We start from the raw sequence: 25,550 nt of genomic DNA, 5'->3' as shown, positions 1-25,550 counted from the left end.
TACATTGTCAGGAAACTAGATCCTACACAACCTCCACACAGAGTTGATCTTTGCCAGTGGTCCACTTCCTGGAATGCGTGCATTCACTTTCGGCACCAAGATGGACGGCGTTAAGAAGAATATTTAGAGCAGCTTGAGCTTTTCTCGACTTAATGTAAGCATTGGCAGAACAAAAAAGCAGCCCCGACCCGAGCACTTTTTTTTTTTGCAGTCGTGAGACTGCTGATTCACAGTCGGCACTCCGGCTTTTATGTTACACACATCTATGTGTGTGTGTGTGTGTGTGTGTGTGTGTGTGTGTGTGTGTGTGTGTGTGTGTGCGCGTGTGTGTATAAAAGTAGAACTTTGAAGCAGCACCATATGTAGTGATATATTCCCTCTGCTCTGGGGGGCATGAATAATTCACCTTGTGACACAAAAAGCCACTGGGAGTGTGACACATGTAGGCTTGTGTGTGTGTGTTTTCAAGTGTTTCTGCTCACGGGGGCCACTGAGCTATAGGTTTTTTTTTGTGCGTTTGCTGCACCAGACGAGACATTTTCACAAAATAAAGCAGAAAAAAAATACACCCTTACCCCCGTAACTGACATTTAGCAGCGTTGTAGTCTTTGAAGAGACGTGTTCCAGTAATCCCCTTGTCTTTAAAAAAGACAGTGATTCATTTGTTGTTCTTGCACAGTGATGATCTGGTAAATCTTTCAACTGATGGAAGTGTCATTTTAAACTGCTGACATCTTAACTCGCCTGATTCAAGCAATTTCAACGTGTGAAAATGTTAAGATGTAATTTCCTGTGTGTGTGTGTGTGTGTGTCAAATGCCCACACACACGCCAGCTGAGTGAGTGACACACACACACACACACACGCTCTCCTGGTATTCTCAGACTTCCCAGATTGTTTTTCACAGTTTGCTTTAAGCTTCTCATCAGCGTCGTCTCTCGGCTGAACATCCCGCACACATCTCCAGAGCTCAGCCTTATCTGCGGAGGTCATTCTTCTTCCCCTTCTCTACGAGGGCGTTTCCTCTTGCCCTGAAGGCCCAAACCGAGCTTTAGGCCCTGTAATTCCTGTTAACCTGATGTTGAAACGCTCCCTTCAGCAGTCCATTACATCCGAGACAACCAAGCGCTCACTGCCTGCAGGGTAAGTGCAGCTCATGCAGACCATAGGGAGCCAGCGTTGGGGAATGCACACTCTGTATCACCCAGCAGAGTAAACACAAGTAGGGAAACGCAGACAGAGCCACTCTATGCTGACTGACAGGAGAAGGCTTGATTGTTAGCTTGGTAGATGATCTACACTCTGCTTCGCAGGGTTAATTCAGGTCCAACACACTCAAACCGAAGCTGAGGACGTTTGTATCCGCGCAGACCATTCAGTGAGATGTTACCGTTTGTCCGCAAACGGGGTGTCGGGTCAGATTGAGGGCAGAATTATCTGCAGCAATGATCAGAGATGGAATGACAGTGTCAGCTCACGCGGAGATAAATCAAGAGTAATTGAGCTTTATTGTGTAAACAGCAGCGTTTTTATTGGGTTTAAAGACGGCCGACAGGCACCTTTTTTAAAAAGTCAAGTTGGAGCGTCTAAGTCAATGTCTGTTTCCGGGGATTCCAGTCGTCCCAAATGACGGTTTACACACACCCCACCCCCCCCCCAACCACCGTGCACGTCTCAATAAATCAGGTTGTAAAGAGGCACTAAACTGTTATTTGACCAACGTTGCTTTGCGGTGCCTGCCGTTTCTGTTCTGTCTTATCAGTCGGGCACTTCTACTGTGACGGACCTGGTTTGTATTGAGGACGGATGGAGTGTCTGGCTCTGCTGTGATGCTGGCTCTTTCTGAGCTGTCAAGACGATATGTGTGTACATATATATATATATATATATATATATATATATATATATATATATATATATATACATATATAATTAGATTTGTGCAGTAAGGTGGTAGTGATTTTTTGTCTCATCAATTGAAATTTCTTTGGCTAATCCGGCAGCACTTTATCTGCATGCACACGAGCTAATGACGCTGAGCTTTTCCCTTCTCCTTCCTGCACTTACGCTACCATTCAAAGGTTTGGGCTCACATAGAAATGTCCTTATTTTTGAAGGAAAAACACTTTTTTTTTTTCAATGAACATAACATTAAATAAATCAGAAATACACTCTATACATTGTTAATGTGGTAAACGACTATTCTAGCTGCAAACGTTAATGGAATATGTACATAGGTGTATAGAGGCCCATTTCCAGTGTTCTAATGGTACATTGTGTTTGCTAATCGCGTTGGAAGGCTATTGGATGATTAGAAAACACTTGAAAACCCTTGTGCAATGATGTTAGCACAGCTGAAAACAAATTTTGAAGGGCAAAATTATTATTTATAATCTTGTCAATGTCTTGACTATATTTTCTATTCTCTTTTGACGAATGAAAGTGTGACTTTTAATGGGAAACTTGGAAAAATTGTGTAGGCGACCCCAAACTTTTGAACGGTAGTGTAAATCCGCTTTAACTTTCTACTTGGACGCTGGGTTTTTCCCAGGGATTTGTTTTCGTTTCAGGACGTAAACTTTACCCACTCTTTGTTGTAATTGTGGACAGTGAGGATGTTATGTAACGTAAGCATCATAAAAACTCGGGGGAGCTGTTTGAAAAAGCCAGATCTGTGAACTTAAGAAAGAGCAGAGAACAGTCGAGACACTTGAGTTTTTTACAGGACCTGTGTTGTACCTGCGCCAGATGTACGAGTTCAGATGCTTGTTGTTAGTTTTATGATGTCAGGCTTTGAACTGCAGATACTTCAGCTGGAATGGGAGAAATGGCGCTCCGGCCGTAATCTCTAGTTTCAGGCTCTGGTGTTTCTGTTCACCTAGCAGAGGTGTGGAAAGTTGGCGTGGGACTCTTGTTCTTTGTTACCACCGGGGCTCTTATGTCCGACTGCGTCAGGCACTTGTAAGTGGACAACTTGTTTAGGCAGCTGAAGATGGAACTGTTCATAGAGAGGATTATGAGATGGCTGGTGATTTGTAGGTTTGGATCCCCCTCATCCAACACTGGCTATAGTGTTTAAATTATGACACCTGAACCGTTAATGTTCTGCATTAAAACACAGAGAATGATTCTTACGCTTTTTTGCAGAATCATGATTTTGGCTCTCGCATAAATTCCGCTTCATAAATTTAGAAATTTATGACCACTGCCACCAGCCCAGCCCCCCCCCCCCCACCCATCGCCAGCTCTTCTTCTTCTGGGCAAGATAAATATGATATCACAGGATGGGAAGTAATGTGAAAAAACAGCTAGATGGAGCTGAAACAATTAATCGTCAACTGTTTTAATAATCGATCATCGGTTTGAAGTTTTTTTTCATGATTAAAACAAGATTTCTGGTTGTTTTAGCTTCTTAAATGTTAATATTTTCTTCGTTACTTTGCTCCACATAACAAAAAGAAATCATTAAAAACTGCATTTTTTGTGGACAAAACCAAGACATTCGAGAACATCGTCATTTCCCGGTTTGACAAACACTGATCAGTGTTTTTTCTGACATTTTATGGACCAAAAGATTAATTCGGGAAAATAATCGACAGATTAATCGATTGTGAAAATAATCGTTAGTTGCAGCTCTGCAGCTAGAGCTTACCTTTTGTCACACATCATCATCTTTGACTGTTCTTGAATTCAATACTGTATACTGATACTATTCCCATGTTGTCAGGTTAAGAAATGCTGAGAATTTGTCTTCTAAACGAAAAATGTACGTATTATTATTATTATTTGAGGGATATAAATAGGTGCTACGTGGATGCTACTTTAAACAAATGACACCGTTTTCTGTGCCTTTTAAATGGCGCTGTAGAGGACAGCAGCAGCAGCAGCAGCAGCTCTGAGAGGCTTCACCTTGAACTGATAAAAGCAGAGAATTATTGCTTTGTTTATCCACGCTGCTCAAACTTGGAATGCACTATCAAAGGAGAACCCAATGGGAAAGTATTAGAGAGCATGTTTTAAAGATTTTGTAAATTTATGTCGCCGTGACTTTGGGGACCTCACCTTGCCCTCCTGGTTTTTATTGGCACTGAAAATCCAGCCTTGTAGTATTTTTTTTTTTTTTTACCTGTAAAGCAACATCAATTTTTTTTCTTCTTTGTACTTGATCCTGGCTCTTGGTTCTCCATTGCTCCGCAGAGATGACCCCTTCTCTTGCAGCAGTCCCCTTTCTAATCAAACAAGGCTGGGAGTGATGTGGTTTTAATAATGGTGGCCCGGATGTGATGGCTTGTGATTGATGGGCTGTGATGGAGAGCAGGATGTCAGTGGAGTGAGAATACCAGTAATGGTATTGCTCATTTCTTAAAGTGGGGGTGGCCACGCTCTCCACCCCCCCCCCCCCCCCCCCCCCCCCACACACACACACACACACCCATATGTGCCCCTGTCACACTGCGAATGCCCTCTCAACCTGAGCTTCACTCCTGCGCTGCTTCTGTGACGACCGAGCGTTGCCCGAAGAGCTTAATGCACGACTTGAAAGTGAACTTTTTATCCACTGATAATGACATTAGCTCTCATTTTTCCCTCCTCATGTTACAGCAGCTCTGCCATTGCTGTTGGTACAAAGGCAGAAAAAAAAACCATCCCATCACTGTGTTTTATAGCCTGTAAATGTGTAGTAGGAGGCTGTGCCCCCCAGGTCTACTCCTAATGGCTTTTTGTGTGTTGTTTTAGTGGCAGATTTACATGTGGGGAGGGGCCTGAGATGGTGATTTACAACTCGCAGTGCCACCGACTGGCCACTTGACTGGATTAGTGACTGACTTAGCCTCGGCTTCTTGTGTGTTCCAGGTGATAGTGCAGTCTGGCCGCCAGCCCAGCGTGCTGCAGAAACTGTGTCAGCTGCCCTTCCCGTACTTCAGCCAGCGGCACCTCGTCAAAGTGCTCTTCCCCTCCCTCGTGTCCGCGTGCTACAACAACTCTCAGAACAAGGTCATCCTGCAGCAGGAGATGAACTGCGTGCTGCTGGCTACGTTCATTCAGGTAAACACCGTGGTCACGTACGACGTATGCACTGTTTTTTAGGAGCTCCAGACATTTAGATTCATACATAATACGAATTGAATGCCTCTGACTAAAACACACAAGGAAACGTCTCCATGACACCTGATAAACGATTGTTTTCTCTGGTGAATCTGTAACAGATCTTGACAAACGCAAACAGCTTCCTTCACAGCGGATTTTACCTGCAACTGCTTCACCTCCCAGTAAACAGCTTGTCTCCTTCATCTTCCTCCGCAAACCACCACTGTTTAGACACCGATTAACTTCCATTCACAGGGGAAGACGAGCTATTGTCATTTCTTTCAAACAAAGCAGTAAAGCATGGCGTCCTGCTCCACCACCCTCATTGTTGAATTAACCCTCCACAGCATTCCTGAGAGGGAAGGCTTCTAAATCAGTCATTAGACTGAAAATCTTTAGTTTTGATTTGTGAGCCATTTTAATCAACTTAAAGGTTTAAATTCTAAATTTGACTTTCGATATTTTTTGTTGTTGTTTTTTCCCTCTGAGTTAATCTTGATTTTAGACTAATGAAATTGTATTCAGCACCACCAAGTAAATGCCATTTATTTTTGTGTAATTTAATTCAACTTTTATCATTAATGTTCTCAGGACTGTGCTACAGATGAGAAAATATCCAACAACAAAACAAAGCAAACAGGTATGATCTTTTGAATTAATCAAATAAATTACTGATTATGCCAATATTATCTGTGCCAATTTCATATGATTTTAATCACCTTTGTTAAAAAGTGTTGAATGTAGTTTTTTCCCCAGTCTTTCCAGTAATATTTTTTCCTGCTATTTTATATGTTGGTGTCCAACACAGTATAATATAAATGTCCCTTTTTTCTTGTCTTTTGAAGTTTCCCAGCTGCACGATTACAATGAGATGTCCTACCGCTTCCCACGTGATCAGTGGGACTCAGCGCTGCAGTTTTTCCTGAAGGAGCAGGAGTGATGGAGTGATGGAGTGATGGAGTGATGGAGTGATGGAGTGATTCGCTCACTGTCCTCACATCATCCAAGAACAGTAACGAAAAGAAAAGAACACTACAAACAAGATGGACACATGGACATGTTATTTTTTTCTAAAAATTAACTCTTCATGTGGGTTATTTATTCTGAAGAATGTGTCAAACTGAAGATTGTGAAGCGTTTTTTTTTGTGTTTTTTTTTTTGTTTGTTTTTTTATATATATATAAATGTCAGTTCAACAGTTTTCTCTGAAACCGGTTCATTAGGGACTTAATGGAATTTGCACAAAATGTCTTATTTGTTGAGTGCAGTCGACGCACACGCACAAATGTTTCATTTCATGTTTGAAAAACAAGCCAAGTGTTTCTTTTTTTTTTAGGTACAAACTGATGTGTTTTAAAGCAGCGACAACTTAACTCTGAACCATTTCTTTTCCTTCTTTTTTTTTCCATCATTAATGTTTGGGTTAATTTATTGCATGTGTTTTCCATTTGGAAAGTTAACCAGAATGTTTTCTTCACCACTTCACACTATGCCAGGTGTAAGTTATATGACCTGCCTTGATCTCGTTACGTGTTCAATTATATTTGAATTTTATTTTTCCTTTTTTTTCATTCTCTGTTGAGACGCACTTAAAGCTGTCATAATTTATTGAGTTATTTACTATGTAAAAAAACGGTTATGTATTGTTCTTCCTCGGTTTGTTTGTTTTACTTTTAAAGTAAAATCAAACATTAACTCTTCGGCTCTGGTTTGGATTTATTGTTGACTCCTGTTAAATCCTCACTAACATGGCTGTTGAGGACTTGTTTATTTGACGTATGAGCTGCTGGGTATTTTATTAAGTGTAGAAAACAAATGGCGTTATTGAATTTATGTCAATCAATATACTGTACGAGGCAATCCTCTAATGTGCCTAATAATTGGAAAAATACTGAGTGATTTATGTTTTGTGTTTGAAAATAAAGGCAGTTATTGAGCATCAACTTTAGAAACAGGATCTGTGTTCAAACTTGAGCCAAGTACTCTGTGTTAATTAAATCACTGTTTAGTCACTTGTTTATTAGACAGTGCTGTCTAATATATATATGTTTGTTTTTTTTTGTAATTGTCTTCATGAATATCTTGTCGCCTCTTGTCCACGCTTTAAAGATTCAGCACGTCGGCATGTCTTCAAGACTGAACAGGATTTTGATTTCACTCCTTTTTCCTTCGCCGATTAGTTGTCCAGGGGCTATTTGCCGTTCAGGATTTCTACTGGAATGAAAATAAACGTCAGGATGCGTCTCCTCTGGGCTGCAGCGTGGCTGCTCTTTTTTTTTCCCCTCCTTCTTCTTCTTCTTCTTCTTGTTGTGGGTCCACTCTGTGTATCCTTTGCAGGTGATGCCAGCTGCAGATAAGGGGCCGCCTCTGCCTGTCCTCTGTCTAGACTTGTGACCGTGGGCCTCAGGTTCGTATGGCATTAGGACATTTGTTTAGGTAACATCAGTCTTATCATTTTCTCACTATAATAGGAACCAAAGCAGGCTGTGAATTTGTTCGAACCATGCCAAGAGCAGTCGGAGGCTACGATAATAATACGAATAATGGACTAATGGTGATCACGTGATGGGGATGAACACAAAAAGGCCTGAGCCTATTGTCTCTCATCCTGTGACCTTTGACTCGCAGGGTAAATGGTTACTAATATCTTGTCAGTCATCAGTCACTGATCCACTTGGTGAAGATAAAGGGTTTAAATAAATGTTTCAGTGAGTGGGTTTTGCAGCTTAAGAGCAACTGAACAAACAGTAACAGTGAAATATTGAGTACCTGACTCCTCTTTGTGGGCCTATATTAATGAATTTGTATTCATTAAATGATTAAACTGTATTGTAAACACCTCCAGCTTCAACCTTATTTTAAATATTTCCATTCACTTGAACACTGATTTATTTTGCAGGCTGTTATTGAAAATCCCTTTTGAGAGTGAAAGCAACAGATTGATTTTTTTTTTTTTTTTTTTACATGCAATAATCCGTTAGAACCATGATCTTATTTTATTTTTTATTGATCAGATATTATGTCTGTCCTCATAATAAATAATAATAATAATAATAACTTATTTTCTGGAGAAAACGCGACCAATGCGCATGTCACCATCTGCTTCGTTAATTTACAAGAGTCGATATTGAAACTTAAAAAAAAAAAAAAAAAAAAACATGCTCATATTATTACACAGTTTCTATTTTCCTGATAAACATACTGTACGACGTCCACGAGCGCCATCGTGTTTGAATCCCACAATAATCCCCACGTTATGTGTCCACTTCGCCCACTGGCATGGTGGTAAAAGGGCAGGTTGTCCCACTGTCACACAGCTGTGGGTCCTACCCACGTGTCCTTAAAGCAAGAGTTTGAAAAAGCTCCAGTTTGGACCTGAATGCATCCTCTGATATAATCCATCCTGGTCCTGAAATGTCTTCTCCCACTTTGATTGGATGTCACTGAGGTCTTTGCGCCTCTCAGCTGCAGAGGACACGCGTGGGGGGGAAAAGGGGGGGGGGGGTATAGGTTGGTTTGATCCAGCTGTGACCTCCTCACGTGTCCACGGGACTCGGCACCATACTGTTCGGCGTGTCCGGTAACTGCGACGACAGAGAGGTCACGTCGCTGCCGGACGAGTTTCCCAGAGATCCAGACTCGGAGAAAGACACCTGTCACAGACACCGAGAGCAAAAATACGTTTTAACTTTATAGAATAAATAGAAATCCACAAAAGTAACTTTAAAAATTTAAAAGAAATCCAATGCATTTGGGATTAATTTGTCAGATTATTTCATTTTAAATGGACAAAGGCAACTGTCATCACCATTATTAATATTGTTATCGTCAAAAATAAATAACGTCTTATTAAATCACCAATATAGACTGTATCCTTTATTATAAGACGCATGCTGCGTATAATATAATGTATTTTATTTTTTTAATTTATGTGTTTGTTTTTTATTCTTATTCTTATTAATAATAATTTCACTCACCAGCTGTTGGAAGGCGGGCTGGTCCAGGTCGCTCTGCAGAGCGAAGTCGCTGAGGCTTTTCCACGGAGGCTGGTAAGTCTGCACCTCCACTGGATTCCCCTGCACCGTGTTGTCGTGTCGGATGGGACTCCCTGCCACCAGAGGAGTGCCTGTCATTCCCTGCAGGTTCTATACAAGAAAAAAGAGTAAAAAATTCAAACAATATGGTACCTTTGATGAGGTTAAGTAATCTCAGCATCAGGGATTATGAGATGCTGCAGGGATTAAGACAATTGTTGCTTTTAAACTGTGGGGGGAAAACAAAACAATTTCTCTTCAGAAAAACAACATCATTCTGCGTAAACTGTGTTTTATTTAGTCCGTCTCAAAAGCAAAATTATGATAAATAAATTAAAAGCTATTTTAATTAACCAACAATTTTGTAAAACTGTGTAGTCTGCATATATGGAAATACTCTGGAAGAGCTGAGATTGAAACGGCATATTTGAAGATTTGATGTCTTTATTTGTATTTTATTATTATTATTATTATTATTATTATTATTATTAATATATATATATTTCTTTTATTATTATTATTATTATTATTTAATTCACAGTGGCTTCTTAAGATAGTTTATTTTGAAAATCTGATTGCATTCAGTGTTGCCATGTGGTAGCAATTCTTCTCCATATCTTTATCTTATCACAAACACAACAGTGATTATTTGGTTATGAGGTTATTCAGGCTGTTGTTGACCTCTATGTGTCCAGTATATCCACTTTGAGAGGGCTTATACTACTACTCATAATAATAATAACAACAACAACAACAATAATAATAATAATAATAATAATAATAAATGGCACTCACTGTCTTGTCGCTGTGTTGCTGCTGCTGCAGCTGCTTCATCAGGATGGTTCTCTTCTTGTCTTTGCAGCGCTTGTTCTGAAACCAGACGCGGATGACCCGCGGGCTCAGGCCGGTCATCTCCACCAGCTGTTCCTTCATCAGAGCGTCCGGTCTGGGGTTGGCGTTGTAGCAGGTCCGCAGGGTGTGGAGCTGCTTCTCGTTCAGCACCGTCCGGACACGCGTGGGCTTCTCCGTCTGCTTGTGGCCGTGGTTCCGGTGATGAGGAGGGTGTCGCACTGAAATCGGCTCTGGAGAACAAGCAAAAGGGTGAATATCTTATATATTATGTTATTATATTCATAATAAACTTGTTTTTACTCACCGAGGCCCTAAATTGGCCCACTATAAATATTATTGTATATATTATATATATTATATTATACGTTAAAGTTAAATGTCAATATTATTAAGGCTTCTTCAAACTTTATAGATATTTCAGATATATAAAAAAAATTCACATGCAAAAAAAAATATTATATATTACAATGATTATTAGAAAGAGACGAAATCTGGAGTAGAAACAGGTCTTAATAAGAATACGATTATGAATAATAATTCGTATTATTATTGTTATATTTAGAATAAGTCAGTATATACCTGAGATGTGCAGCGGTCTGCTGCTGTGGATGTTCCCCGGGCTGAGTGGACTCCCCGCGGAGGCCCGCTCCTCCAGCAGACCGTGATCCGCCCGGCACAGCAGCTCGTCGTCCCGCAGGGAGAACTCGTCTCCGGGCAGGAGGTGTCGACTGCACACCGAGCACCGAAAGCACTCCATGTGGTAGACGTGGTCGCGGGCTCTCATCACCAGGTCGCTGCTGCAGAAGCCCATGTTGCACTTTGCACATTTGATGCCAAATAACCTGGAATTACGCACGTTGTTCCATGTGCATTACTGCCCTCGTTAGAGAGTTATAATGTGTATTAACGCTGGTTTGGACACTTAGAATAAACACATATAATTTGAATGATAATAAAAAATAGGCCTGGTGCACATTATTGCGCACTTTTATTTGCACTTTAGTGCGCTTTTAACATATCAACGACAATGTTACACAGTGTTTCTTTAATGTGATGCTTCTAAAAATTTGGGAGAGTAAACAAGAAGATGTTTGAGCTCACGTGTTGAGGTCCTACCTCGCATAATCTCGTTTACAGTAAGTCTTTCCGTCTCGGACGAAGCACGTGCAGGTCTCGTCCAGGTACTGGCTGCACTCTGCGCACTTGAGACAGGCTGCGTGCCACTCCAGGTCCGGGGACACTCTCAGGATGTACTGGTCGTGTATCTGACTTCCACAGCCCACACACATTGCGATTCCCGACTTCTCTATATGAGAGTGAGTGAGTGAGTGTGAGTGAGTGAGTGGGTGAGGGAGTTGGGGGGGGGGGGTTTGCATTAATGGCAACACCGTGTATGTGTGTGTGTGTGTGTGCGTAATAGTATGTGTGCGCACTATTTTTAATCCCCGTGACATCCCCGGTAAACCTCCTTCACCCTTTCACCTCAAGTGGAGAAATAGTTGCGCGCGTATCACAACAAACACACAGTGTCATAATTCCACGAAAATGACTGAATAATCACGACGAGGACACGGGACGTGACTATGTCTCCAGTGACAGGCGACACTTTAAACTACAACAGCAAAGTAAATGTACACATTGTACACACATAAAATACTCTCACGTCCTGTTTTGCTTGTGTTTTATTCTGCAAAACTTTACATGACATTGATCGAGTGTGAGACGCCGGTTAAAGGACAAACAGACCTCACATTATAATAAAACACACTGAATGCTTAAATAGAAAGGTGCAAAAAAAAAAAGGAGAGGATTGTCTTACTTTTTGAATGATCCCCCATATCATCCAAGAAAGAAGTGTTGAGCAGTATATCCACCATACAGGAGAAATGGCCCAGTGCAAGTCGACAGATGAAGGAGAAGGAGGAGAAGGAAGAGGAGGAGGAGGAGGAGGAGGAGGAGGAGGAGGAGGAAGAGAGAGCGCAGCAGAGCAGAGGAGACCAGTCCCGTCCCTGGCTGGGTGATAAACTTGTATTCCTCCAGCGAGAGAGAGAGGTGGAGAGAAAACAAAGATCCTCGACCAGTGACGTCTGTAAACCTGGACCTCTCCAAGTCCGGGAAGAGAGGGTGTCATGCAAATCCTCTCCTGCCTGCAGGACCCTTACTGGGTTTTTTTAGTTGCAGTTTTTTTTTTTTTTACTTGGCTGTGAGTGCAGTTTCTTTTTTTTAATCTTTATTTCCTCCTTCTATCACAGTTTTTTCCATTTATACTCACTGTGCTTATTTTTAAACTACAGTGACATGTTGTTTTGATTTGCCAACAATATTTAAAAAATATATTTTTGATTTTTTTTAAATCAAATCATGACATGTTATGATATGAATTTTATTTTTATATGATTATGCAACTGACAGAAATAAAGAACTGAAAGAAAACAATTATACATAGGTACACGGAGTATTTTCTTATTTCATAAAATAACAAAAGAATAGAAGAATAGACTCAGGCTTATTTTCCTCCTTACACCACTATATTTAATTATTTATTATTATCCTTATCCTAGATTATAGATTTATTTTATTTCAGTGATTTTTTTTTCAAGCATAACAAAAATTAGGTGTCGTTATACAGAGTGGTAATTACACAAGAAATAAGTTTAATAAATTGGTTGTTATTTGATTACCTATAATTATCGTTATATTATTATTATTATTATTATATACCATTATTATTAAGGTTGTTGTTATTATTCTGGTTAAAATCTGGTTTGATCGTAAATTAAACGTGTTCTGTTTTTTCTGTACATGACTCCTATGAGCTCATACTGCATTCTCGCAGTAGCGCGCCCTCTAGTGTCAAATAGAAATAAAGGCAAATCCATTTAAAATGTTTTATCATATTCAGGTCATAATAAATAGATTTGTTCTCTTATTTTGACCCAAGGAAAATAATAAATTATATATATATATATAAACATATATATGTACTTTATATATAATTAGATACACACACACACACACACACACACACACACACATATATATATATATATCACTTACCACTTAAAATGTAGTCTTTTTAAGGGTAAATCAAACATAAACAAATCAGCAGGAAAAAAACCATCAGGTTAATTTCAAGTTCATATCAGATAGTAATTCCATTAATCTTTCCATCAGAGGGCCGAGGTAATTTATTATTGTATTTTTTATTGATGTATTTATTTTAAATAAGTCTATTCTAATTCCATAACAATGAATAGCCCACTCGCTGTTACTGAAACTGGAAACAAGTGGATAGTAGATAGTAGGGGGAAAACCACACATTGTATAAACCAATGTGTCAAGTTTTAGTATTTCGTAGATTATATTTTGTATAAGTTACTATACTATGGACCTATTTTGCTCTTCAAAGTCATGGGATGTCTAGTATCAGTGGATATATTGGCATGAATCGTCCCTAGACCAGAGTGATCCAAATGTACCACCGTGTTCACGCTTTGTCTCGCGAGAAGAGCGCACACGTCAGGTGACCTTTGGCACAGTTTGTGTGTCTTTAGCAGCAGCAGCGTTGAGTGCAGACCAGACACACGAACCCAACATGAACAGGGCTTTGAACAAAACTAGTCTGAAACGTTTGGTAAGTGCGAGACCTTATAGCTTTGTAACATACTGTACGCGTACTGTCATCGTGTGTCTGTTTTTTGCAGACCGAGAGCACGACACACGTCAGTTAGCTTGCTTGTTGCAGCTGCTAGCCATAGACATGTACGTGTCTGTTGCTGTCAGCTAGCTGCTTTTCAAACATATGCCATGTCCTGACAATGTCCTGCTTATATTTTTGACTTGTTATGCAAGAGACGGTAGACTTTGACTTATTCTGAGTGTGTGTTTACTCACATGTCGCTATATAACCAGAATACATTACAAGTTAGCTAGTTCTGAGTGCTATTAGCATGCCTAGCCCAGGTGGGTTATGAAACCTCTAACCGTGAAACGGTTACGAAAGACCATTTATTGAAAGCATACATTGTCTCATGAGACACAAGTGAAGAATAGATGGTAGAATAAAAGAATAGGATGAGGTATTTGTTCTTGGGTTGTATCAGTTTTCACGACTGTTATCTGAATGACCTTTTAATACTGACCATGGTCAGTCGTTTCCAGATGAGGCTGGTATTAACCTGACTTACTATGAGTCTGATATGCAGCTGTTTCCACACCAGCCTGCCTTTATTCCCGAATTAATTTGTTAAAACTTTTAATTCATGGGCACTTTTAATAGCCCTACATGTAAATATAGAATATATGCAATCTTTGTTCTAGGGATGAGCCGATATCACACTTAATATCACAAATGCTCTGATTCTGGATAAAATTACTGCGCTGGATTGTCGTTCTTCTTTATTGGGTGAAGCATTGTGTTGTATGTATCAAATGTATCGGCATTTATTTGTTTAACTGATGCACTTGAGAATAACAGGATAGTAGGTGAACAACCTACTATCCTGAGGAAGTCAGGATAATACCTGTCTGATCTGGAAATGAGTGAACATTTATAAAAAGGTAAATAGTTGTAAAATGGTTGTATGGCTGGGCAACAATAACCGTATGTATCGTGAAAGAATATTCTTCAGTATCAGTATAACAAAGTTTCAAATGTATTTTGAAATAATGTTTATGCACAGTGTAAAACAAACTTTCAGACACAACACACACTTGCTATGAATGTTTTGCCTCAGATTTGTCTGTGTGTTTACCGAGTTTATTGCAACTATAGTCAACTGTTTTCTTCAAAATATACTGAGGACCAAAACGTAATTTTATTATCTGACATTTTGTTGCAATAATGAGTGAAACTGATCTGAAATTTGATTCTGTGTTAAAATAGTTAAATTGTTGTTTGATATCATTACTTTCCTGCAGTAGTAGTCATTTATTGCCTTGTAACAACACATCAAGATAAAGTAAAACATGTTTTCAGTTGTAAATGCTACCCAGCTCAAATCTTCACTTAGTTTACTAACTCTGAATGCTGTAAGAAATCCTGTAAAGTAACTGAAATGCAAGCCATTCAAAAGGCAGCACTACCGGATGTGTGTGTGTTGTTTACTAACATGTCGATTTTCAACATGTTTTCTCTTGCAGACTGGTTTCCTGCAAAGGTTCCAAAGCACCTTGGTGGTTGCAGAGCACAACAATGACAACCTGACGCCTATTACACTAAACGCCATCACTGCTGCCAGTAAACTGGGTGGAGAGGTGTCTTGTCTGGTCGCGGGAACAAACTGTGCAAAGGTAAGTCAATCTTTTGCATGTTATTGTGTGACAGTAATTGTGTATTAATTATGTGTCAACAGTCTGATATGTAACGACAAAGGAGAGTGAATAATTAAAATAAGTGTGAAACACAAAGATTGTGTATTTGAGCGATAAAACAATAGAGAATCACCAGTGAACGAAGAAATCGCAATTGTTGTTTGTGTGTTTTCAGGTTGCAGAGCAAATTAGCAAAGTACAGGGTGTGAAGAAGGTTCTGGTGGCTCAACATGATTCCTATAAAGGTGCCCTACCAGGTATGTAACACCAAAGATTCTTAGAGTTTCATCTTTATTTTAACTTTTTGCACAGAGGAAATCAGCCCCCCACATTCTTACATGAGGGGGATCTATGCAGTAATAATTGAAAGGGTGGGTGGGTTGTTTTTTAATTGATTTCCCTGCTTGTATGGTAATGTATGCTAGAATTGGCACATTCTCATCTGCAGTTTGTGCTTTATAAATAAACAACTGCCTGTAACATTTTTTTTCCCTCAGAGGAGTTGACTCCACTTATCTTGGCAACACAGAAACAATTCACTTTCACCCACATCTGTGCCGGTGCATCAGCCTTTGGAAAGGTAAATCACACACAGCAGCAGTGCTGATATAATTACTTTTGCAGTACATTAGTTTTGCTATGCTTAAATTTCCCATCTTACACCATTTCTGCAGAGTCCAAATACTTTCTGCTCCGTCCACTTAAAATACACAAGTATCATATGAGCTTTTAATATTTGTCGGCTTCTTCTTGTTTGCAGAACTTGCTTCCAAGAGTAGCTGCTAAGTTGGACGTAGCGCCAATTTCAGATATCATTGAGATCAAGTCTCCAGACACTTTTGTCAGAACCATTTATGCAGGTAAGCTTGTAATCATGGTGAATACGTTTTCTCTGATGCTTTTTCTTTGTACCTATTTAAAGATGTAATGCTAATAAAACTTTGTTTTATAGGAAATGCTCTCAGCACTGTGAAATGTAATGAACCAGTCAAGGTCTTCACTGTCAGAGGGACGTCCTTTGAGGCAGCTTCAACAGAGGGAGGAAGTGCCTCATCGGAAGATGGTACAGTAGCTTACGGATTCAGTAAAATCTCAGGAAGTTTTATAAAAATTAAAGCCAAATTGCAGTCAGCCTGACGTGTATTTGTTTATTATTTAACATATTGTTATTCCTATTGATCTCTGATCGGCAGTGGCTGCTACTTCACCCGCTGGAGTTTCTGAGTGGCTGGAGCAGACTTTGTCGAAGAGTGACCGTCCAGAGCTGACGAGTGCTAAAGTCGTGGTGTCAGGAGGTAAGGAAAAAATATTTATAAACGGTGGGACCATAGTGACATAATCAGTGTTTGTTTGTTTTTTGCCCAATATTATAGATTTATTTGAATATACTATTAGAAACACATTTTTGCATTTACACAGGAATAGTGAATTGTTGCCAGTAGCACACGTTATGATAAATAATCATTACTCTGTGGAGAAAAAGTATGAGTAAGCAGCGATGACTAACAAATGCATCGTGTTAAGGTCTCTGCTGGGATATGAGACTTTGGTCCTATTGAATCGCTGTAATGGTGCGTCGTCCAATCACTGCCACACCACTGATGTCATGTCCTTTTGTCTGGTGATGGAATGTCAGTAGCTTGTGTGCTTGTTTTTTGTACATGTTCTGAAAACTATATATTTTCTTCCCAGGAAGAGGCCTGAAGAGTGGTGACAACTTCAAGCTGCTGTATGACCTTGCTGACAAACTGAACGCTGCAGGTGATAAGCATTTAATGCTCTAAATGATGTGGAGATTTTTTTTTTTATCAAGATTGTTTTTTTTAACTGCTAAAACATTCTCATTTCCAGTTGGTGCATCCAGAGCCGCTGTGGATGCTGGGTATGTACCAAACGACATGCAGGTTGGACAGACTGGCAAAATTGTAGCACCGGTAAGTTATTTTATTTCTCCACATCTGAAAGTAGCAGGAAGAACATTTATCATTTAAAATGTGACTTGCTGCCGATGTAAATATGTTTAAAGGCAGGAACCTTTTGAACTCAGTCATCAGTCTTTATAAACCGACTGCACGGGATAAATGGCTGTTAGCTGTTTGCATGCTTGCACTCTCGTATCATCAGGATGTCTGCGCTGCCCTTTTAAAAAGGTTAACTTCCCATTATGTGATTCAGCAGGGTTAGCCCAGCTGTGATTATCCACACATTAGGCCCTGCAAAATGCTCTTGATGGCACATTTAGTGCTCTAAATGATTTAGCTGATCCATTAAAGCAGAGAGTGCATCGATGTCCGGTCAGAGTCTCAGACCAGGGCAGACCTTCCAAACTGGATTTTCAAAATGTTATGACAGCCCTGTAGAAGTTTATTTTATGTCATTTAAATCTGGTTTGTTTAATCCCACCCCCACTAATTTAGTTAATTCTGTGAAATAAAGTTTTGCATTTTATATTAGTTGAATGCATGTAGGATAGTATTCGTTCTCTGCTTATTAAAGTGTCATTTATAAATGTACAAATATATATGTTTCTGTGATAAATTAAAATACTCACTGAAATATTCATATGGCATTAAACACAGAAGAGGAGGTGTTTTTCCCCAGCAGTTTTCATCCTTCGCAAGCACGCACGCACACACGCACCATCCCAGCATTCTCTGATCGTTTACCCAACAGTGTTCATTGTACCACCAGTCAGAAAACCCTATGATTTTCTCTTCATGTTCGCAGGAGTTGTACATTGCTGTCGGAATCTCTGGAGCCATTCAACACTTGGCAGGAATGAAAGACAGCAAGGTAATGTAAATGTGGCCAAGGGACCCCTGTCCTTTTCACTGTTCCCTTTTCTGTTTATTTTTAACTAAATAGTCACCTTTATACAATATGGTGTTCGAAGTAGATTTAATACAAACTAATTGAATTGAGCAGCCTCAGCTCTTTTGAGGCAGAAACCGACAGTTACCTGCCACAAAGAAGCTAGAACTACTTGAAGTACAAGTTTAGATTGCCTGATATAATATGTAACATTTCTCAATTTTCTTTTTGAGTGGAGGACTTGGATTAGACAAGACATTGGCTTGCAATATTTTTTAAGTCTGTCCTTATTTACAGTATATTGAAGGTAATGGACCGGTTTGTTGTTTTTGGTCACCTTTTAATGACTTCATGTGCTGCATTGTTTTATCTGTTTTATTTGCCTTTCAAAATTCCCATGAATACCAAACCTTTAAATGCTCTGTAAATTTGAAATTTGAAACCAGGTACAGAAAGTGTCATTTGTGACATGTGAAGGTTAAAGACATTAAGTTAATTGTTGAATGGCATATGCAAATTTAAAAAAAGTGGAATACAAAGTGAGAAAGTGACACAATCCAGTCACTTAATCATGAAGAGAAACAAAGCTCATGATCCCACCCTTCTTCCCAGTCACATCCAACTGGGTCTTAGAGAGAGAGAGAGAGACCCCTAGTGGCAGAAGTTACAAACTGTGCAGACCCAATATTGGACTCAAGCCAAAAATAAAGAAAAAATGTGTCTGTGCCTTTGACTGCTATTTAATGTGAATGCTAAACATGTTTTTTTCATTTTTTTTATCCTCAGACTATTGTTGCTATCAACAAAGACCCAGAGGCTCCCATTTTCCAGGTGGCTGACTATGGCTTGGTAGCTGATCTTTTCAAGGTGAGCATCTGGGACTGATAATGCTGCAGTTATGCCAAGCAGTGAGGCGGAAACACCGCTCTTGTACTTATGTCTGGACTTTTAATACATGTTTTGACTGTGCACAGTCGAAAAAGCAACTGTCGGAATATAAAATTGCTTTCTCGCTTACAAATGTTGCACACTGACTTGTTCCAGCTCATGGAAAAATTCCTGTGTTGAATTATCAAGCCCTTGATTTAATTAGAGGAACTTGCTGCTTAGAATTCATTAGCTTCATAAGATACAAATAGTTAATATTCTGCTTTCACTCATCTGGCCTTTTACTCACTTTGCAGTTTGCTTGTATCAGCAGAGCCAAGATTTTAGTGCCGCGTGTTAAACGTTAGCCGGTTATATTTTCATGTCCTGTCGCTCATGTTTTATTCAGCCCCTGCAGCAGAGCATGAGTCCGCACAGGTGTCCCGACAAACTCTGTGGAAGTGATTAGCAATCATAGCTAGTGGCAGTAGAGCTGTGACCCACTGGGTGAGGATCGGCTTACATGTGATCACTCCTCAGATAGCAGATTAAAATGAATGGGCTTGTTCTTCAAAAGGACAGTTGATACCTTAGATCGGCCTGGGCACTGACTGATGATTCAGCTCCGAAGTATCTTCCCTTACAAGAAGAGCCTTTTAAAAGAACCTTGTCCTCTTATTTACCACAAAATGCTTTTTGGCTTTGATTTCTTTTTATTCTGCACTGTGCAACATTGGCGTGTTTGTTAATGGTCCAGACGAACTGGATAAAGCTCAGTCATTTACTGGGAGCAGCACCAGCATGCTTAACTGTTTCTATAATACTCATAAATCTTTATTATATGATATACTTGGAGTGCTGGGGATTAATATCATACGTGGCGGGCCACATGTAAAGCCTCGAAAGTATTCACTGGACGTAGGCTTTAACAAAGTCGGTAATGCCGACGTGTAAAATGTGGATCAAGTATTTTTTTTTAATTCTGTACGTTTTCTCTTTCAGGCTGTTCCTGAGATGATTGAAACTCTGAGCAAGTGAAGCTTTACCGCACGTCGGTAAGAGCGACTTCAGTAAATTGTGAGAGCGCGTGTGGCGGAGCAATTACAGCGTCACCATCTCGCGGACAGCAGAAAACAAAGAAAACGAAACAAATGCCAGTTTTTATGAATAGTGTATAAGCGTTAATCGTCAATGAACATCTTTGTACTTACCTTTGTGCCTCCTGGAGCACACGCCTTGTATTTTATATCAAGGTACAGCAAAAGCTTACCTTGTCTTCAGACTTGTGACTTGTATGTACAGTAGTTTGATGTAACCCAAGAGGATGTAATTATTGAGGTGCTCTTGTAAAGAAAAACATTAAATCCACAACTAATAACTATTGTTGTCATTTTTGTCACATTGTTCCTTTTATTGGGTTCATTTTATAATGTCCTCCTTCCATGGTCAAGATAAAAAAAAAAAGCCTGTTGACAGTACAATGAACTAGGTTAGTTTGCAATATTTAAAAGGCAAATCTTGAAGGTTTCATGCTTTATAATTTTCTTTTTCCAACCTTGTGTTTTAGTGCTAGTCCCTCTATTTTAAACATGACATCGTCAAAACCCAACCTGATATATTTACATAGCTTCAGAATTCATAAAAGACCTGAATGATACGAAATCGATCATATGCAGGTAGCTCTTTTTTTATTGTTTTGGTTTGTGAGGGACATGCTGTGGTTTTCAAGATTCACGTAAACGCTGACTCGGCCCCGGGTTTGGTCAGTTTCCAATCATGGCACCTGGATAGAAAACTCCAGTCAAAAGATTTTTGCGCTCTTCCCACTTATAGAATTTCCGATAAAAATGTCAACACTGATAATATAGAAAGACAAAGATTAGAAAGACGTTGAGACTGATCTGATGTACCCTGCAGCAGTCCAACGAGGAGGACTGTTCGTGGTGAGTTTGGAGACACTCGACTGAATAACTAAACGGCTCTCACACGCCTGCACTTGTAATAACTCCGCGCCTTGAAGCTCAGAGTAACTGACCCACAGTTTGTAGCTCTCCAGTGGATCAGTCCAGCATCTCCAATTCATGTATGAGAGGAAATCTACATATCAAAAGCCAGATTTTCTGTTGCTGGTTTCTTTTGGTAAAACTTTTATCATAAAACTCAAGTGTTTTTTTTTTGTTTGTTTGTGAGTTTCAATTCCTGAAAGGTGGTTCCTGATAACAAGTCTGCCTCCTTCTGTTCTGTCCCCTGTGCCCTGTGTGTGCTGCTGTGGTAAGTTCATCCACTATGCTCCCAATAGTACAAAGAGGATGACAGATGTACAGTTTATGTCACTGACTCGTGACACAGCGTGGTAGTTAAGTAAAGCGTACATTTTTGCTGTTGATCTAAGAGCACTCCACACGTAGGACTGGTCTTATGTCTCGGACAGACGGTTGACCGGAGCGTCCACTGGCTCCATCATCCTGTACTTCTCCTCCAGGAGAGGCTCGTTGCCCTGCAGATGGATGAGTGGCTTAGAGCGGAGCCCCACTCGGCTGTCCTGGTTCCTCTTATTGTAGATGTTGACCCTGTGCTCCAGCTCGGGGCTGGTTTTGGTGGAGCCCGCCGGGCTGGGCGGCTTAAGGTTGACGGGGTCCAGCCCCTTCTGCGCGAGACAGGAGTTCTCAGACAGAGAGGAGAGCAGCTCCTGCACCACGGCGCTGGGACTCCCTCGTAGCTGAGAGCCCAGGGCCAGGGGGCTGCTGTAGGGCGGAGGGTAGCAGCGTTGGTCGCTGTAGTCTGTGGAGGTGGACGTGGAGGCTTCCCGCACCGTGGAGCTGCAGTCCGTGGTGGAGCCGAGCGTATGGCTGCTAAAGCTGTGCTGGCGGGCGCTAAAGCTGGTGCGGGACACCGTGGTGGCGGAGGCCTCGCTGACCAAGCTGCCCGTTCTCTGCAAATGGCTGGACGGCACCGCGTCGGCACTCACCAATGTGGAGGGAAGCTGGCTAGGGTTGTTTGGCAGGTGCACATCTATGGCTGCTGTGGTGATGATGCGGGCAGGGTCTGGGATCCCCATATCTGTAAGAATAAGAACAACACGCGTAGTGAAACATTGTGATGCAACATGGGCGGTAGAAATGAAGCCAAACCCTGTTGATGCTCACCACTGCTTGGCTCACTGTAGTACTGGCTAATGTAGTTGTTCATGTCATCATGGCCATGGAGATCTGAAGAAGAGGAAACATTTTATTTTTAAGGTCCAGTGTGAAAGATTTCATTGAAATGATTTGTTATTATTGTTGTGTACCACAGAGTGTTTACATCAGGACAGTGTCTTCTCTACAAAGGCTTGACCACCGTGTTTTAATGGACAAACTTTAACTAAACACCTTTTGAGTTTTAATGATATGATACCTGATTTCAAGAGATGCTGCTGACCCTGGGAACTCCCAACACTTTTTGTTTTGTTTCAGTTATATTGACATTTTTGAAAACTTTATTGACTGTAGAAAAGTTTAGTGAGCTATTATATTTGTTTATGTTTTCATTTAACTTATAAGACATGCTGCGGGAAGTTCCTGCACTTTTTGTTAGAATTTTAAAAGAAAAAAGATGTCTATTGTCTGAGATGGGGAAAAAAGAAAACCTTTAACATGTTGCAAATCTGAAAAGCTCTTTAATAAACATATGCTCAAAGGCATAAACGAAGTTAAGTGTTGGTGTTTGTATTATCCAAAATGTTGATACCAATGTTTTCACTTTTATTGCAAATGAGTATTGGTTCCAAATATCAGTTATCGGCCTCCTTGACGACTAATAATCGGTATCAGCCCTGAAGAAAACATATCAGTCTATCTCTGAATTGAAATTTTGAAGAAGAGGCACAGGGAGTGTACAAACATTTTAAGCAACAACACACAAAAGTGCAAGTTACAAAAATAACTTCTTTAAATCCACTCTCCCTATGAATGATTACGATTTATCAACAACATTTTAGAAAGTAGTCATCAATCCAGAGCTCGCAAGGGTAACAGTTGTTACCTGAATCCATCGAGATCACCACGAATATCTACCAAAATCCATCCAAATCTATGACTTTTTGCTAAAATTTTGGACCACATACTATACTATGACTTTTTGGTCAAATTTAGGACAACATACTAAACTATGACTTTTTGGTCAAATTTTGAACGACATACTATACTATGACTTTTTTGCTAAAATTTTGGACGACATACTATACTTTGACTTTTTGGTCAAATTTTGGTCCGTAATGTCACAAAACATTATACTTTACTGTCATAACGTCATAATATACAATGTTGTCCAGAATTTGACTTTTTTTTTTGAAAAAAAAGATTTTGCTCCAAAATTTGACAAAAACTTCATACTATACTATGTCGTAACGTCATACTATACTATGTTGTCCTGAATTTGACTTTTTTAATTTTTTTTAAAAAATTGCTCCAAAATTTGACAAAAACATCATACCATACTATGTCTAAATTTGGCAATTTTTTTGAAAACATTTTTTGGTCCAAAATGTGACAAAAACGTCATACTATACTGTGTCGTAACGTCATACTATACTATGTCCTCCAGAATTTGAATTTTTTTTGAAAAAAATACTTTTGCTCCAAAATTTGACAAAAACGTCATACTATATACTATGTCGTCCAAAATCGGACATTTTTTTGAAATATTTTTTTTGGTTCCAAAAGTTGACAAAAACATCATACTATACTATGTCGTCCAAATTCTGAGAATTTTTTTGGAAAAAATGTTTTGGTCCAAAACTTGACAAAAACGTCATACTATACTATGTAGTATGTCATACTATACAATGCGTCCAAATTGTGACAATTTTTGAAAAAGGTTTTGGTCCAAAATTTGACAAAAACGTCATACTATACTATGTCGTCCAAAATCTGAAAAATGTTTTGAAAACATCTTTTTGGTACAAAACTTGACAAAAACGTCGTACTATACTATGTCGTCCAAAATGGGACCATTCTTTGAAAAAAAAGCTTTGGTCCAAAAGTTGACAAAAACGTCATACTATACTATGTCGTCCAAAATCTGAAAAATGTTTTGAAAACATTTTTTTGGTACAAAACTTGACAAAAACGTCGTACTATACTATGTCGTCCAAAATGTGACCATTTAAAAAAAAAAAAAAAATGTTGGTCCAAAAGTTGACAGAAACGTCATACTATACTATGTAGTACATCATACTATACTATGTCGTCCAAAATGTAACAATTTTTTGAAAAAAAATTTGTTCCAAAATTGGACAAATACGTCACAAGATACAATTTTTTTGAAAGACATTTTCTTGGTCCAAAACTTGACAAAAACGTCATACTATACTATGTAGTACGTCATAATATACTATGTCGTCCAAAATGTGACCATTTTTTGAAAAAAAAAATGTTGGTCCAAAAGTTGACAAAAACGTCGTACTATACTATGTCGTCCAAAATGTGACAATTTTTTGAAAAAAAAGTTTTGGTCCAAAAGTTGCCAAAAACGTCATACTATACTATGTCGTCCAAAATCTGACAATTTTTTTGGAAAACTTTTTTTTGGTCCAAAACTTGACAAAAACATAATACTATACTATGTAGTACGTTGTACTATACTATGTCGTCCAAAATGTGACAATTTTTTGAAAAAAAATTTGTTCCAAAATTGGACAAATACGTCACAAGATACAATTTTTTTGAAAGAAATTTTCTTGGTCCAATACTTGACAAAAACGTCATACTATACTATGTAGTACGTCATACTATACTATGTCGTCCAAAATGTGACCATTTTTTGAAAAAAAAATGTTGGTCCAAAAGTTGACATAAACGTCATACTATACTATGTCGTCCAAAATCTGAATTTGTTTTGAAAAACATTTTTTTGGTACAAAACTTGACAAAAACGTCGTACTATACTTTGTCGTCCAAAATGTGACAATTTTTTGAAAAAAAAGTTTTGGTCCAAAAGTTGATAAAAACGTCATACTAAACTATGTCGTCCATAATCTGACAATTTTTTTGAAAGACATTTTTTTGGTCCAAAACTTGACAAAAACATCATACTATACTATGTAGTACGTTGTACCATACTATGTCGTCCAAAATGTGACCATTTAAAAAAAAAAAAAATGTTGGTCCAAAAGTTGACAGAAACGTCACACTATACTATGTAGTACATCATACTATACTATGTCGTCCAAAATGTGACAATTTTTTGAAAAAAAAGTTTTGGTCCAAAAGTTGACAAAAACGTCATACTACACTATGTCGTCCAAAATCTGACAATTTTTTTGTAAAACATTTTTTTGGTCCAAAACTAAACAAAAACGTTATACTGTGCTATGTAGTACGTCATACTATACTATGTCCTCCAAAATGTGACCATTTTTTGAAAAAAAAGTTTTGGTCCAAAAGTTGACAAAAATGTCATACTATACTATGTCATCCAAAATCTGACAATTTTTTTGAAAGACATTTTTTTGGTCCAAAATTTGACAAAAACATCATACTATACTATGTAGTACGTCATACTATACTATGTCGTCCAAAATGTGACAATTTTTTGAAAAAAAAG

At 39.0% G+C, this 25,550-nt stretch overlaps 4 protein-coding genes across 4 annotated transcripts in view; 2 read left to right on the top strand and 2 right to left on the bottom strand.

Moving 5' to 3' along the window:
* Positions 1–6,028, top strand: part of scaper (S-phase cyclin A-associated protein in the ER) — a gene marked incomplete at both ends in the record, with an annotated part of 58,402 nt that extends 52,374 nt beyond the window's left edge. Inside the window, 3 exons of the mRNA XM_083893994.1 lie at positions 4,855–5,046; positions 5,680–5,728; positions 5,934–6,028. Of these exons, the coding sequence (XP_083750120.1) occupies positions 4,855–5,046; positions 5,680–5,728; positions 5,934–6,028 (336 nt within the window). The remainder of the gene's footprint in view (positions 1–4,854; positions 5,047–5,679; positions 5,729–5,933) is intronic.
* A 2,596-nt stretch (positions 6,029–8,624) lies between these two features.
* isl2a (ISL LIM homeobox 2a) lies at positions 8,625–12,082 on the bottom strand (the record flags this gene model as incomplete). Its single annotated transcript, XM_083894194.1, has 6 exons — positions 11,794–12,082; positions 11,091–11,280; positions 10,554–10,816; positions 9,918–10,204; positions 9,066–9,233; positions 8,625–8,741 (listed from the first exon to the last, which is right to left on the bottom strand). The coding sequence occupies exons 1-6, from the start codon at positions 11,849–11,851 to the stop codon at positions 8,625–8,627; spliced, it is 1,083 nt and encodes a 360-aa protein (XP_083750320.1). The 5' UTR covers positions 11,852–12,082.
* Positions 12,083–13,502: 1,420 nt separating this feature from the next.
* On the top strand, positions 13,503–20,474 carry etfa (electron transfer flavoprotein subunit alpha). Its single transcript, XM_083894073.1, has 12 exons — positions 13,503–13,608; positions 15,117–15,266; positions 15,463–15,544; positions 15,785–15,867; positions 16,048–16,147; positions 16,240–16,350; positions 16,481–16,582; positions 16,980–17,048; positions 17,139–17,221; positions 18,015–18,080; positions 18,885–18,965; positions 19,968–20,474. Exons 1-12 carry the CDS (start codon positions 13,570–13,572, stop codon positions 20,001–20,003), a joined length of 1,002 nt encoding a protein of 333 aa, XP_083750199.1. The 5' UTR covers positions 13,503–13,569; the 3' UTR covers positions 20,004–20,474.
* A 907-nt stretch (positions 20,475–21,381) lies between these two features.
* Positions 21,382–25,550, bottom strand: part of tmem266 (transmembrane protein 266) — a gene marked incomplete at both ends in the record, with an annotated part of 50,131 nt that continues 45,962 nt past the window's right edge. Inside the window, 2 exons of the mRNA XM_083893707.1 lie at positions 21,382–22,025; positions 22,112–22,174. Coding sequence (XP_083749833.1) covers positions 21,382–22,025; positions 22,112–22,174 — 707 coding nt within the window. The remainder of the gene's footprint in view (positions 22,026–22,111; positions 22,175–25,550) is intronic.

This window comes from Microchirus variegatus (assembly GCF_963457635.1).
Source record: "Microchirus variegatus genome assembly, chromosome: 8".
Taxonomy (NCBI): Eukaryota; Metazoa; Chordata; class Actinopteri; order Pleuronectiformes; family Soleidae; genus Microchirus; species Microchirus variegatus.
The sequence above is the reverse complement of the archived record's forward strand: the minus strand, read 5'-3'. Positions and strand labels throughout refer to the sequence as shown.

Coding starts and splice junctions, on each gene's coding strand:
- etfa (XM_083894073.1), top strand. CDS start 13,570: ATGAACAGGGCTTTGAACAAAACTAGTCTGAAACGTTTG. Junction 15,545..15,784: donor CTATAAAGGTGCCCTACCAG/GTATGTAACACC, acceptor TTTTTCCCTCAG/AGGAGTTGACTCCACTTATC. Junction 18,081..18,884: donor CAGGAATGAAAGACAGCAAG/GTAATGTAAATG, acceptor TTTTATCCTCAG/ACTATTGTTGCTATCAACAA.